At 33.0% G+C, this 15,564-nt stretch overlaps 1 protein-coding gene across 1 annotated transcript; it reads left to right on the top strand.

Annotated features, from left to right (window-relative positions):
* The first annotated feature begins 7,533 nt into the window (after positions 1-7,533).
* Positions 7,534-11,391, top strand: LOC114163072 (uncharacterized). Its single transcript, XM_028047137.2, has 3 exons — positions 7,534-8,255; positions 9,048-9,204; positions 9,639-11,391. Exons 2-3 carry the CDS (start codon positions 9,054-9,056, stop codon positions 11,057-11,059), a joined length of 1,572 nt encoding a protein of 523 aa, XP_027902938.2. The 5' UTR covers positions 7,534-8,255; positions 9,048-9,053; the 3' UTR covers positions 11,060-11,391.
* The last annotated feature ends 4,173 nt before the right edge of the window (positions 11,392-15,564 follow it).

Genomic DNA, 15,564 nt, shown 5'->3' with positions numbered 1-15,564 from the left:
CATATAATTTGTCTCATCAATGTTGCCATTGAGAAACGCCGTATTGACATCCATTTGATGAAACTCATAATCATAATGTGCAACAAGAGCCATGATTGTCATAAAAGAGTCTTTTAGAGAAACTGAAGAGAAAGTCTCTTTAAAGTCATTCCCTTCCATTTGGGTATAACCATTTGCCACAAGACAAGCCTTATACCTTTCCACATTACCTTTGGAATCCCTCTTGGTCTTAAAAAATCACTTACAACCAATGGGTTTCACACCCTATGGTAATGGGACAAGTTCCCAAACCTTATTGTCTTGCATGAACTTATACTCCTCATTCATTGCTTCAATCCATTTTTCCGAATTAGGATCTTGTAATGATCTTCGCAAAAATGCTGGCTCATGAAGCACATGTTCTTTATGATCTTGAGTTTGTTCTTGAGGATCTAAACTTGCTTCATCAAAAGCAACTGTATGAATCAGATATCAAATTGTCACTAATTCTTCCTCAAAGACGAAGTCGCTAACCTTATTCTTCCCCCAAACTCAATATCCTCAAAGAATGTGATAATTCTCGTCTCAAAAATATTCTTTAATTTGGAATCATATAATTTATATCTCTTTAATCTCGTTGATATGGTCTATTTACCTTTTAATGCATTCAACACAAACATTAATGTTTGTGATGTCACTGGAATCCAAGATCCCATTTGACATAAGTCGTTCAACTATATTCTTAGAGGTGTGACCTAGACGCCTGTGCCATAATGCTTTCTGAATCAATATTTTCAATTTTATGCTTAGTACCACACTATTCTGTATCGAAGGATTCACTATAAGGTCACTTAAAAAGCATATACAAATTATCATTACCTAAAAGTGAATCGGTTCCAATTATATCTGAATTTAAAGACAACTTGAATTCATTATTTTTGAGTTTGGTAAGATAAATGTTTACAAAATGTTTAAAATCCATAAAACAAGAAAACATCATAAAGGTTTTTCCCCAAGCTAGCCCCTCTCTGAAACTATGCTTCACCAACAACACATGCAACATCATCTGCTCTCGTATAACGCATTACACGATCATCGTCAAACACAAGCAGATAGGGTGAACTCAATAAAATAAAAATGCACTACACAAAATAATAAATAAGCATTCAATATTCCAACACTTTTAATACTCCAAAGTCTCAACACATAGTATATTATTTTCTCATAACCAACTAGTTTCCTTTCCTGCGCCCCAACGCCTTTTGGGAAGAACAAGCAACAACCCTTACTTGTTCACCAAAACCCGGTAAGAGCATCACTTTTCTTGTGACTTACAAGCAACCACCCTTACTTGCTCACCAAAACCCGGCAAGAGCACAAGCCTTACCTGTTCACCAAAACCCAGTAAGAGCGTTGCATGATATGTCTACGTTTTATTTTAGTATTAACCCATGTATACACATTTCATGTTTTTATGATTCCATATGACCAATTTATTTTAAATATTGGTTTAAGTTTTTTATATCTATACTCTTATTAAAAAAATTTAACATAAATTTCATCTTGTATTTTTGTTTTGTACGAAATCCATAATCCAAGAGATTCCTACGTTTTATTTTAACAAAGATCATTTAAAAAAGATCATGTATAAACATTTTATTTTAATTTATTTTATAACTCAAAATTTTAATTATACAACAACATTGTTTTACTACACCTATTATTATTAGTATTATTAATATGAGCATATTAATAAATATTTATTATTATTATTATTAGCATTACTATTATTATTATTATTATTATTATTATTATTATTATTATTATTATTATTGTTGTTGTTGTTGTTGTTGTGTACGGAATCCATGATGTACAATATACCTATACTATTCTATTATTATTATTTGAATTAATATTATATTTATTAGTATTAATTAATATTTACTGTAATTATTATTTTTATTATTAATATTACTGTTACTCTATTATTATTATTATTACTATTTTAAATTATTACTATTCTTACTAATAATGATAATGTAACATTCCAATAAAATAGATAAATCCAATTTAATGAAATGCCACATACATAATTATCCAGAGAGTACGAAAATTGGGGTATAAAATACACAGTTCCCCAAACATATTCATAACAAAAGAAAAGAGACGCCACCTTGCCTAACACGAGTACAATAGTTCAAAAGTAGCACAAGTTTTTATCCAGAACAATAGAAATCTAACTAATAAGATTCTCTTAGTTGCGACCCCATAATGAGCCCAATACCCATCCATAGACATCAAGCTGCAGTATCCCTATTGTCATTATCACTGCCAAGGGTTCTCACATCTGCTCACATCAATAAAATCGATGATCATCGCAAAGGAGTAAACCACACACAATCATATAAACAAGCAAAGGGTAAGCTAGTGCAGAAAGGTTCTTATATCATAACACTCAACACACGAGTTCGTAGTCAAGCATAATTAACATACATCTACACAAGAAGTACCAAACTACATAAGACACCAAGACTTGACTATCCAGATACATACGATGAGGCACCACTACCAAACTGTGGAATTACGTCCTAGTAGTGAGGCATCACCACGAGGCCTTCGCAGAATTACATCCTTACATGAGGCACCACCACGAGGCCTTCGTGGAATTACGTCCTGACCTTGAGGCACCACCACGTTACCCTCGTGGAATTATGCCCTGTTGATGAGGCACCACCATGAACTCCCCATAGGAGGGTCCACGGGATTACGTCCATTAGGTGAGGCACCACCATGAACTCCCCCTAGGAGGGCCCACTAAATTACGTCCATTAGGTGAGGCACCACCATGAATACTCCATATGAAGGTCATGGGATTACGTCCTACCTGCACTTTACCCATGTTTCACCAACCACTCTTAGAGTTCACATGCACATCAATCTCATGCCAATATGTATATATATTTACCAAACCAATCAAGCATATATCACACCAAGCCCATGCTAAACACATTAACTTACAGTCCCCATATATCATATACAATACATATAGCATCATGGCTTGAATCGTCTTAAGCGTACATCAATCAATCATGTGAGACATATATATATATATATATATATATATATATATACACACACACACACACACTTAGAAATGTCAAATCTCACTCAAGCTAAAGAGTCCTCGCTCAGGCGAGAGGAACCCCTCGCTCAAGCTACCTGCTCTTGCCTGGGCGAGACCACAACAGGGAGCACGTTGAGGTCTCGCTCAAGCTAGCCCAACTCGCTCAGGCGAGACTGCTCTCGCTCAGGCGAGTGGCCTTCGCTTAGGCGAGCCCTCAAAACAGTGAGGGGAGTGAGCTACTATTGTTCTCGCTCAGGCGAGCTCCTCGCTTAAGCGAGAACTTTCGTTTTGAGCGACCAACCCGCTCGCCTGGGCGAGTTCAACAGAGCTCACCACTCTCTCGCGCAGAAACATGTCCACATCATTATAGCAGTACAAACCACACATTTTCATACAACTAGTAACACATACCAACCATCCAGTACATAGAATCAACCGAACATGCATCTAAAATGTAAAAACAATAAAGCCCTAGCTTCCCTTACTTGGAAAGAGGCTAATAACAGACTGTGACCTTAAGCCAAAGAACCCAGCAGCTCCAAGAGTAGGGTTACGAACTCGAACAGCGGCACAGAGAGAATAATAGGGTTACTAATGTGAATCCTAACAGAAACCACAAAAACAAACTTATAAAGGAGGGAGTACGGTTCAAGGACCAACTTACGCGAGACGAGGTGAGCTTTTGAGCTAGCACGAACAAGAGGGAACCAAACCCTAGCAGAGCTTCTGTCGATAGGGAAGGGAGAGAGTAAAGTCCTATTTTTTGCAAGAATGGCAGAAATGAGAGGGGTTAGGCTGCCTTAGGGGCTTTGGACACCCTATGGGCCAGTCCTTAGGCCCAACAGATAGGGCTAGACCCCTTTAAATTTTAGGGCAAAAAAAGAGGGTTTTACATATAACAATGATATTATTATATATTATTATTATTTTGTACAGGATTCATACTTACATTTTATTTTTGCTATAATATATATATATATATATATATATTAGTTTTATATGATTAATTTATTTAAAATATTGGATTAAATTTTTATATCTATGGTTCGTTAACAAATTTTAACATAAACTAGGTTTTATATTTTTATTTTGTACGATATCTATAACAGATAATATATCTACATTTTATTTTAATAATGATACGTATATATAAAATTTATTTTAATATAATATATAATTCCAAAATTTAATTATAAATTTTAATCATACACTAATATTATTATTAATATTATTATTAATATAATTATTAATATTAATATAATTATTATTCGTATAATCTAAAATTATCTTTTTTTTTAATATTATATATATAATTATACACAGTAATAACATATAAATATGATAATGTAAATAAATTATTTATTTTAAAATAATAATTATTATTATAATAATTTTCTTAATCTAATGTAAATTTGAAAGAAATCAAATGTAAATTATTATAATGGATGTTGTTGAGTAGACATGTCAAAGTGAGCCAACCCGACTCACACGGGTTGGCTCACCACGAGCCGGGTTCAAAATGAATGAACTCAACCCGGCTCACTTTTTGGTGAGTCAGAAATTTTGTAACCCGGCTCAACCCACCACGGGTTGATGGGTTAAGTGGGTTGGCTCATCAACCCACCTAAAAAAATTATTTATTTATTTTTTTTAGTATTCAAATATTTAAATAATTTTTTAAGTAACCCATGAGATGACAATCATAGTAAAATTAAGAACCAATGTTTTGATCATGCTCACCAGTAATATATGAAGAATTATTTCCAAGAAAGTATCCATTAGTCTAAGAAAGCATGGCTAATATTACAAATTTTCTGTCATGCTATTCAACAAAATATAAATAAAAAAACTATACATTTTCTTCATGCTAATTTAGAAAAAAATGTTTATAAGATGTTTACTTGAGTAATTTACTATAAAGATTATGGTTAAACATTAAAGTATCAACATATATATAACTTGACAATCAAATTAATTAAACATTCAAATTATTCAAATATAATTAAGCAACATTCTAGCATTTAAAAATATGAAATTGTGAACAAATATAATAGGAGTAGTAAATAATTATTAAAAAATAAAATTAAAAATTAAAAGAAAATTTAAAAAAAATAAAAAAAAATTGTAAAAAAATGTTGGTGGGTTAAGTGGGCCAACCCACCTTCAACCCGGCTCGAACCCGTGGGTTAAGTGAGCCGGGTTGAATTCAACCCACTTTTGAAAAAGTTGAATTTTTCTCAACCCAACCCAGCTCGGACCCGTGGTGAGCCGGGTTGACTCACGGGTTGAAACCTATTTTGACATCTGTTGACTATGACTTTTTTCACCATTTTGCTTTAATTTCACTGTGAAACTACAGTAAAAAAAATATGAGTTTGGACAAGTCGTACTAGGTTGACATAATTTCAAAACGAGTAAATTGTACCATGCTGAATCAATTTCATTGCAGATGAACTAAGTTGTGTTATACTGTAACAACTTTAGTTCTGTAATGAAATTGATTGAAGTCATGCCATGTTGTGGTAACTTCAACAATGAAATTAATTGAAATCATTACGGAACTAAAATCATCACAACATAATGTTGATACTCTAATGTAATCAATTTTCCAACAAGTGTACTTGGTGGTTGAAGTATAACAAGTGTCGTATCCACAAAGATTTAGAATAATACACAATGTTTAGAACATGTTTGGTTTGTGTAAAATGAAGTAAGACATATTTCAAATAATATAAATGAATTCAATATGATAAAAACATGTTGATATTAGATTTCACCACTTATACTTCTCTTGTACTAATGCAATTTTAATTTATCTAGGTGCAATTACTCATGTCTTATGAGTGCTTTTAAAGGTAACTGTATATTTGTTTTAGGTATCTAGAGCTTTAGATTATCAAACTCCAGTATGATTCTTCAATGACTATTTCAATGAATCACTTTCTTTAAGTTTATGACTCTATAACCAACTAGATCCTTGGGTCTATTCCTACTGAATTCTAAGTCGGTGAAATAAGATGATGATTAACTGATCTAACAAGAAACATAAATTAATTCACAAACATGTAAAAGATTCTTCAAAATTTCATACAAAGATTTTCAAATAGTTATACGGTCTATACTCAAATTTTCACGAACATGTAAACAATTGCTCAATTTTTTACACAAAGAACATATAATATAAAAGACTATTCAAAGTTTTAAATCTATATTCAATTCAAATGTGTTTTTTTTACAAGGCACCGATAACCTCATTTATAAGATAAAATACTTATTTACTTTAAATTTAAATTGAGATACAAAATTGTATTTTACACATAAACAATTAGGGTTAGATATTCCGACCTAGCTTAACCTTATCCTAATATCAAACAAATTTGTTTAACTTATAGCTTTCAAGTTATTGTTTTTATACGATAGACTCTCATCTATTTTTCTCTTTTATATTTATGTATTTTTTAATCTTAGAATGTTGTTCAAACTTTAATTAAATATCCCAATTGCAAAATCACATCAGATTCGTTATCGAGTTTAGTGCTTCATTCCTAAAACTTTCTTCCAATGTAATAAAATATTACCTAATTATTTTAATACTATATAGAATTTTGTAAATTCAATCTAATTCATAACTACTTTTTAAACGATATTGAAATGATTAAGTCTAAAACCTACAATCAATCTTATTTGATTATATACACAACATCACTTTTAGTTTTAAAATGGACCAAGACAAACTTTACTACATACCCTTCATGGTTACAAATTTCATTCTTCTTCATTCTATTATCCCTCCCTTGTCAACATCCACTGTTGGAGGTGATTAATAATGCTACTACTACTTCCTTCTTTTTCCCCTTTCTCTTTCCATACTAAATATCCAACATTACAACTTTGTTCATCATAAATGGACAAAAAGGACAAAAAAAAAAAAACACACTAAACCTATTTTTCATTTTAAGGATGATTTTAGATTAACAACGTAATATGTAAAATTAATTGTGTACAAGGTAATAAATTCTAAACCCAGATTACAAACATCATATTTTCTTAATAATAAAGTTACAATAAAGAAAGCCCATATATATATATAATTAAGTGTCAGTATGCAAAACAAATACAACTAGAATTAAAAATATGAATGATGAGACGGTGTTAAAAATTAATAAGAGAATAAAAATATTTGTTTTATATATATAAAATAAACAAAAAATAAATAAAAAAAAGGCCCTTTGATTATTGTCCCCAGATTCTCCTACCCACAAAATTCACGTTGGGCCATAAAAGGGAAAGTCAGAAAAGAAAACACAAAATGATCCTTTGAGAGAATGCCACGTGTCAGATGAGGCTTGAGCAATGATAATTATGATTCGGAATCTACCCTCATACTCGTTCCCACACTGTCCCATATATACCGCACTCGCATCCCTCACACCTCAAAGCAAACCAGGGGCATTTCCTGTAATTCACACACAACCATACGGTGTCGTTTCTTCCTTTTATTCCTTTCCCGCACCAACCAAAAAAAAAAGTTAACCCTAGCTTTTTCCCCTTTCGTCTTTAGCCGCGTTTTTTTTTTTCCGATCTTGATTTCTTTTCCTTCCTCCCTCGATTCCTCCCCCAATTTTGCCGCCATCCCTCCAATCGACTCGGCCTTCGCCCAGGTCTTCATTTTCTGCGCCGACCGGTCCCAATTTTGGTCCTATCGGTTGACGGGATCCGTTTTTAGGGTTTCCGTGGAGGAATATTCTGGATCTGTTTTTCCCCAAACGGGATCTCGAAGGGGAATTTTTTCTATTTGATTTGGGTTCTGGGTCTTTGTTGCCTCGTTCGTTTTCTGCGGTTTTTGTAAATTATTTTCGACGCATGTGTGATTTGGGTTCGATCCTTCTGAAACCTGTTCTGGGTTGTTAGATCTTGTGTTGGGTAATTCGATTCGGTTCGAATCGTAATACTTGTCCATCGTTCTTGCTGGATTTGGAAAGATCTAGGGTTAGGGTTTTCTCAAATTGGGGCTTTTTGTTGTTTTGCTGAATTCCTTTCGGGAAATTTCAATTCCTTGAACAATTAGGATTCTCCTGTTGGATTACGTTCAATTAGAGCTCTCAATTGTCCGATTCAGCCCTGCATATAATTTGAAGGAGACTGGTCTAAGGTATGACAAATCATTTATTATTGTTGTTATTTTTATTATTGGTGGCAGTTATTGTTTGTGTTTGCATGCTATGGAAGTTTCATGCATTTATATGGTGGTAATTTATTTTTATTTTTCTAGGCAAAGTTTTGTCATTGTCTGAGTGTCTGATTTTTGGAGTAAATATTGTCAATATAACGATTTGTACCAAAATGTTGTACTTGCCAATGGTGTTCACTGGGCTCTGATTGTACAAGGAAATGTTGCGTTGGTTATTGGGGCCACTAGCCTTTTACGAATGCATGATATAGATTGTAGTTGCGGTGATTTAAACACAACACATTCTTATTCAGGACTGGGGTTCAACATCTGGTGTTCTATTTACGCCTTGCAAAGTTGCAATGTTGTTGCTGTTGTATGATGTCATATTGCTATTAAGTATTTGTTAAGTAGGCCTGTATGTTTTTATAGAGAGAAGCATTCTGTAATATGTTTTTGTCATTTGCTTTTGCAGCCAGCAATTGTACATGGTCACTGTTGAATGAAGTTTTGAATTAATCTTTTAGTATTTAGGGCTTATGAGTTTTCATGATCACTGTCAATTACTGATATATGTTGAAGATGTTTAATTCAATGTTTAGTAACAGTTCTGAGCTTGTTTTTGTTTTAAAACATTCAATGTTATATTGCATGCATCATCCCTCATCGTAAATGGTTACGTCATGAACTTTTTGGCCTGTCTTTGTGGTTGTTGTAAGCGTTTATTCTCATTAATTTCTGTTATCTTATTCTTTGTTGAATCCTGTCCTGCAGGTAATCATGGTGCAGAAGCGTTCTTTTGATGCTGAGGAAATACTTGAGGGATCTTTCAAACTCCCAAAACGTGCAGGACCCAGCCATGAGCTCTTTTCATTATCAGAATCTGTCTTTCCCGATGATGATTATCATACCCAATTGCCAAAACCTTCGGGTGGGTGTTTAGTTGGTGGTCTCCAATTTTGAACATCAACTGTATATTTAAAATTAAAAAATGAACATTTCCAGGAGTTTCAAGCTTGTTCTTTAGTAACTTAAGATAATTACTGTAGCTCAAGTCCACTCTATTAGTGAACCAGTTTACATCACATGTTTGAACTTCAGAGTTTATACTTATTCAACTTTCTTAATTTTGTCCCACATTTTTTGCTTGATTTCATTATATTTTCTAGTAGGATAGAGAGTATTGTCAATATGTTTTCTTGTTTATTGTGTGGTAGTTTAAAATTTAGTATCGTTCATGTATTACTGCTTGAACAAGGAAATGGGAGTATTGAAGGACTGTTTAGTGTTTCATAATATTGCCTTTTAGATTTTATTTTAGATTTCACCGAATACATTTTGATATGATTACATTATAATTTGTAGAGGATGGCTGTACACAAGTTAGTAGTGGAGGTATTGAGAAGGTCGAGAGTGGAAGTTTTGGTGAATTTGCTATAGAGCCTGGGAACTCTGAAACAAGCTTTCCTGTTATTGATATTCCTGCTTCTTCATGGGCCACAAGTAGCACATCTGATGATCTCCATCTAGAACCACCTTTACATCTTGCCCTTTTTCCAGAGTATTTTAGTCCAGAGCGACCAATAAGGACACTGGCTCGCTATGAGGACATTTATTCCATACTTCTGGAACACTCTCCTCGCAAACCTGTATCTGTTGGAGCTAATCATCAAGCTGATGTTCCAGCTTGGGATTTTTTGGGGGCCACTAATAGATCAAATGCCTCAGCTTCTGTTTCAGATACAGACTTTACTGTTGGGGACAGGGATGAAACTGAGGAAAGACTGTTGGGGACCTGTGTTATTCCCTTGCCTCAGATGGAATTATCTAGCATTGACGATGAAGTTGGCAAGGGAAGAACTGAGTGTGACTGTGAAGATCAGGGATCCATGAGATGTGTTAGACAACATATTGCAGAAGAAAGAGATAAACTTATAAAAACCTTTGGGCCTGAGAAATTCACTGAATTGGGCTTCACTAACATGGGAGAACAAGTGGCAGAAAAATGGAGTGCTGAGGATGAACAATTATTTCATGAGGTTGTTTTCAATAATCCAGCATCCCTTGACAAGAATTTCTGGAACTATCTTTCTATTGCTTTCCCTTCACGAACCAAAAAGGAAATAGTGAGTTACTATTTTAATGTCTTTATGCTTCGAAGGAGGGCAGAACAGAACAGGAATGACCTATTAAACATTGACAGTGATAATGATGAATGGCAAGGTAGTGACAGCAATGATATTGCAACTCGAGAGGAAGATGAGGACTCTGTTGCTGAGTCCCCTGTATGTCAAGATGAGTCTTGTATGGCTGACTGCCAAGATAATGATTTGCAAACCTATGATGAGTATGCTTCTGATGAACCTTGTGCAGCTAATGAAACAGTGGATTTTACTAGTCGGAACACTGATGATGATTCAAAATACGATGCTGTAGAAGAGCTGCATCACTCTGGTGGTTCCCCTCTAATTCAACCGCAGGATCAACCTGTTTGGCAGGATTCGTGTGATGAAAAAGTTAAAGATGATTCATGCACTTCTTCCGATGCAGGAGTTGCCTCAAGGCAGACTAAGGTGAATACTGAAAATGGGGATCATTGGTGTGGTAACTATACTGGAGTGAGCAATGGTTACAGCCAAGGATATGTTTTGGAGCCTTGTGATACAAAGGTGTGGGATTCTGGCTTTGTATCATGCTCTAAGAATAAGATTGACTTTTTACCAACATGCAACATGATAGAAGAGGTTTTTGGAGATGGACGAAGGCAAGACATGAGAAGAGCTTGAAGTGAATCTCAGTTTGCTAAGTGTGATGGCACTTCGATTTTTCCTTTGTATATTTGACATAAGATTCAAAAAGTAGCCTTCATTGTAAAATAGTGTTTTGGAAGGTAATTTAATCTTTCTGAGTTATGTCGTCCTCATTCTTCTCAAGTCCTTTTCGAACTGTAAAATTTTCTTATTCCTTAATTTGTGATAGTTTCCACTTTGGGGTGGGGATATAAGATTCGAGGGAGGAAATTGTTGGTGGAAAAGAAAACCAATTATGATGCAAGAGTTCCGGTTTTATGATGTAATTTTGCATTATTTTATCATCAATGAAAATTCTCATTTGTATATGTTTCTACAATTCAAACCTAGTGGGACGCTTATGGATAACTCTTTATGTTTCCAACTTACATTTCAATATTTGTATTTTAAACTGTGAAGCTTTAGTTTTATGAAAGTTGCGAAATGTTTTTTTTCCAAATTACAATTTTGCTTAATTTTAATATTTGTAAGGGTTGAATATGTTTTTGTTTTTTAATTTACAGTGAAAATTGGATTAGTTATTCTTTGAAACTTTGAATCAATTTAGTCTTTCATCTTTATAAATGTGTGACTTTAGTTTTTTTAATTAGATTTGGTTAAGTTTATTTGACATTTCAAACATATTTATTTGTAGGATTTCAATTGTTTACATAGTTTGATACAGTTTATAAGATTCACTAATTTCAGATTTCCCAATTAAGAGACTGAAAATATATTTAATCCTAATTTAAAAGGCCAGTAATTAAATTCATGTTTGTTGTAACATCTCAATTTAAACACCTTAAAATAAAATAAAAAAATACAATAGGATGTTTAATAAGGATGTTTCACTCTAGTGTTCACAAAAGACAGACCAATGGTTGACGGTGTATAAAGCAGTACCATCCCAATTTAAGTAGCTTAACAAAGAAAAATAATTTAATATAATAGGATGTTTCACTTTCAAGTTCACAACCGTGTATAAAGCATATCAATATAGGCTTATAACCGATAAAAGTATAAGAATATAACCTTTATACAAACTAAATGAAAACTAAATCTAGTTTTATACACAGATTAATTGTTTACTATAGTTCCCTGTTACCTTCTACTAAATTAACTCATGGCTTCTCATCCTCTAGAAGTGCCTCTAAACCTACAACCACCTCTGCTCCTATCGAATAGGTGATCACCGCAATAGAAAAACAAACAACACAAAACAGAAATATAGAAGAAGGATAAGCTAATTTGCAAAAGATTTAAAAGATCAAATAATTAAGAAATACAACTATATCAATCATACAAAATACATCACTCTATTTCATAAAAAGAAATAAAACTACAACTCAATTATTTGAATACAAGCATTGATGTTACCACACATAAAGTTAGTTCGTTAACACCTTTGGTCAAAGTAAAACTTCTAGGCTAGGACCTCCTACTCCTCTCACCACATGCCCCATCCTTCTATACTTGAGAAATTGATGGTCATTAGAGCATCATGATAACTTCCAACCGAACTTTCACATCAATGCATACACTACAACTACCACTACTAATTCTCCTTGAATTAGCATTATCACATAGTCATTCATCGATCATTTATCAAAATAAAAATTTATAACAGTCACCAATTTGCTAAAATAACTACTAAATAAATGTTCAGGTTCTGTTCTACTCGCTCAACGAGCACATCCTCTCGCTGGACAAGAAGCGTCAAATTACCTTTTTCGACCAACGACCAAATGGCTTGTCCAATGAGTTTATCACTAGGACTCCAGGTGAAAATCTTTCAAATAAATCGCCCCAGCGAGAACTGTCCGCCTAACAACTCCCAAGTCAGAAAGTCTCTGACTTGAAAGCTGGCCTAAAGAGAAGCTTTGCCCAACGACTTCTAAAGTTTGGTAGCTTTTGGCTTGAAAACTCGCCCAATGAGCTATGGCTTGTCCAGCGGGTCTATACAATTATGCAAAACATGTTTTCTGCATAATTCTGTATTATAAAAATCAAGTCAAACCTCCCAAGAACCTTGGCAAATACCAACCAAATACCAAAACACAAATTCATCAAGAATACCAATATCAATTTATCATAAAGGCACAACTAAAACATCAATTGTTCTCAAGTAAGTAGATAAAATCTAATTTCCATGGCTTTCACATAACATTTCTGATTTTGCAACCCATATATCAAAACATAGTATAATCATACACTTTATAATTCTGACATGTTTAAATTTTAAAATAACACAATTAGCTTCCTTTATCCTACTTAGACAGCTCTATAAACACTAAAACACCTCTAACTCCACAAGATGTTCTATATACACATAGAAACATTACAAGAAAGATTAGAATAAATGGGGACAAGGATATGGTGGGACGAGTATTAAAGCGGATACAGAGACAGGGACGAGACAAATATGTGCATCCCCATCCCCATCTTTATACCCAACTGAAAAGTCGGATATTCCCTATATCTATACTCATACCCATACCTAGGGTTGCACAAAAATAACTTATTTGTAATGTACTTAAGTTAATTGTACTTTTTAAACCAGAAATAACTGAACTATTAATAGTAAAATTAAACTGAATTATTCTTTATTAAATTTTGGAAAACTGTACTGCAAATAGTTAACTGTTCACACCCAGTACACTGAACTGTAATTTCTCCTTTCTCTTGAATCCCATTTGGTTCACAAGCAGTGACACACTTTTGATTCAATCACCACCGAAATTCAACCATCATTTTTTGAATCGCAACATACCAATACGGCCCATATTTTGCTAGCCCTCTCTAGCTTTACCCTCCGTGCCTCGTCTCCACCATGCGACTTGCATCTCTACGGTAAACCAAGTACAAGTTTTTGAAAAGATTAAATTGTGCACTAGAGTTTTGAAACTTCATGAATATGAGGATAGTGATTATGGTAAACCAAATACAAATTATACATTTTCTCCTTTCATTGTCCGTCAACTTGCTCAAAAAATAATATACTCATGATAATAATTAACTAATTTATTTTCAAATTAATATAACAAAATCAACCACTTGCACCACATATCCGTTATCTTCTTCTTTAATACTAAATTAGTACAAACAAACAACGCATAAATAATTACAAAAACAGATAAACTTGATTTTAATTAATTACAAAACCAAAAACTAAAGTTTAACTCTAACCAGCAATAATAGTGCAGTTCATAAAACAATTCAGTTCATATTATAGTGCAATGCAGTTCAGTGCAGTGCAGTTCAGTCCAGTTTATTTTTAAGAAAAAATAGTTCAGTTTAGTTCGTCTGAACTGTTTTCAGTTCAGTGCAGTTCAGTGCAGTTCAGACAAATTATTTTTTAGTTGGGTTAAATATGTTTTTGGTCCCTGATTTTTCAGTAAATTTTGGAATTAGTCCATTTTGAAACTTTGAACCAATTTAGTCTTTCATCTTTCGAAATACGTGGATTTAGTCCTTTTAATCAAATTTTGTTAAGTTTATTAAACATTTCAAACGCATTTCATAATAGTATTTGACTTAACATTAAAGTAAAAATGTGTCAAACCGTATAAACAACTCAAATACAATCTTGAAATGCATACGAAACGTCAAATAAGCCTAGCAAAATTTGATTAAAAGGACTAAATCCACATATTTCGAAAGATGAAGGACTAAATTGGTCCAAAGTTTCAAAATGGACTAATTTCAAAATTCACTAAAAGTTAAGGTACCAAAAACATATTTAACCCTTTTTAGTTTAGTGCGATTTTTGTAGTGCAGTGCAGTTTGGTATATTTTGTCTAACCCTACCCATACCTATACCCATAATTAGTCAATGCAAGAATTTCTCGTTACCATAGGGATATGTTTATTTTGTCATCTCTAAACACGACCTTCTTACACCTTTTATTTTTTAGTTTCTAGTGTTATGTTAACTTTTTAATGTTAATGAAAATAAATTATAAAATTAATGAAAATAAAAATTTATTATTAATAATAATACAAATAGGTAATAATAAATTTAATTTTTATAAATATTAAATAAGCAAATTATCTTTGAAAAATATTTTTTATATTATCTTTCTCCATCAAACAAATTTCTTTTTTATTCAATTCTTACCATTTATTTTCAATTTGATTTATGCCTACTTCTCACTTATTTCCCCCATTTAGTCCATAACGTTTCAGAATATCTCCACAATCGATGGGGAACTTTTGAATAGTCTTAGCTTTGGTTTAAATTAATGGTTAAATATATTTTTAGTCCTTAAAGTTTGAGGCAAAATTAAAATTTGTTCCGTTTTAAAACTTCGATACATTTTGATCTCCAAACTTTAAAAATGAATGAATATAGTCTTTTTAACTTGATTACGTTTAATTTTTTTACATGTCAAAGGCGTTTAATGCTAGTATTTAAGTTATTTACATTGTTTGACACGTTTTCGCTAGGGATGTCAACAAGGCATTTAGGGTACATGTAGTACCTCCCTCGTACCCTACCTGTT

This window comes from Vigna unguiculata, chromosome 9, assembly GCF_037176805.1.
Source record: "Vigna unguiculata cultivar grain cowpea cultivar isolate G323 ecotype 2 chromosome 9, ASM3717680v1, whole genome shotgun sequence".
Taxonomy (NCBI): domain Eukaryota; kingdom Viridiplantae; phylum Streptophyta; class Magnoliopsida; order Fabales; family Fabaceae; genus Vigna; species Vigna unguiculata.
This window is presented reverse-complemented; position numbering and strand designations above follow the sequence as displayed.

Coding starts and splice junctions, on each gene's coding strand:
- LOC114163072 (XM_028047137.2), top strand. CDS start 9,054: ATGGTGCAGAAGCGTTCTTTTGATGCTGAGGAAATACTTGAGGGATCT. Junction 9,205..9,638: donor CCAATTGCCAAAACCTTCGG/GTGGGTGTTTAG, acceptor TATAATTTGTAG/AGGATGGCTGTACACAAGTT.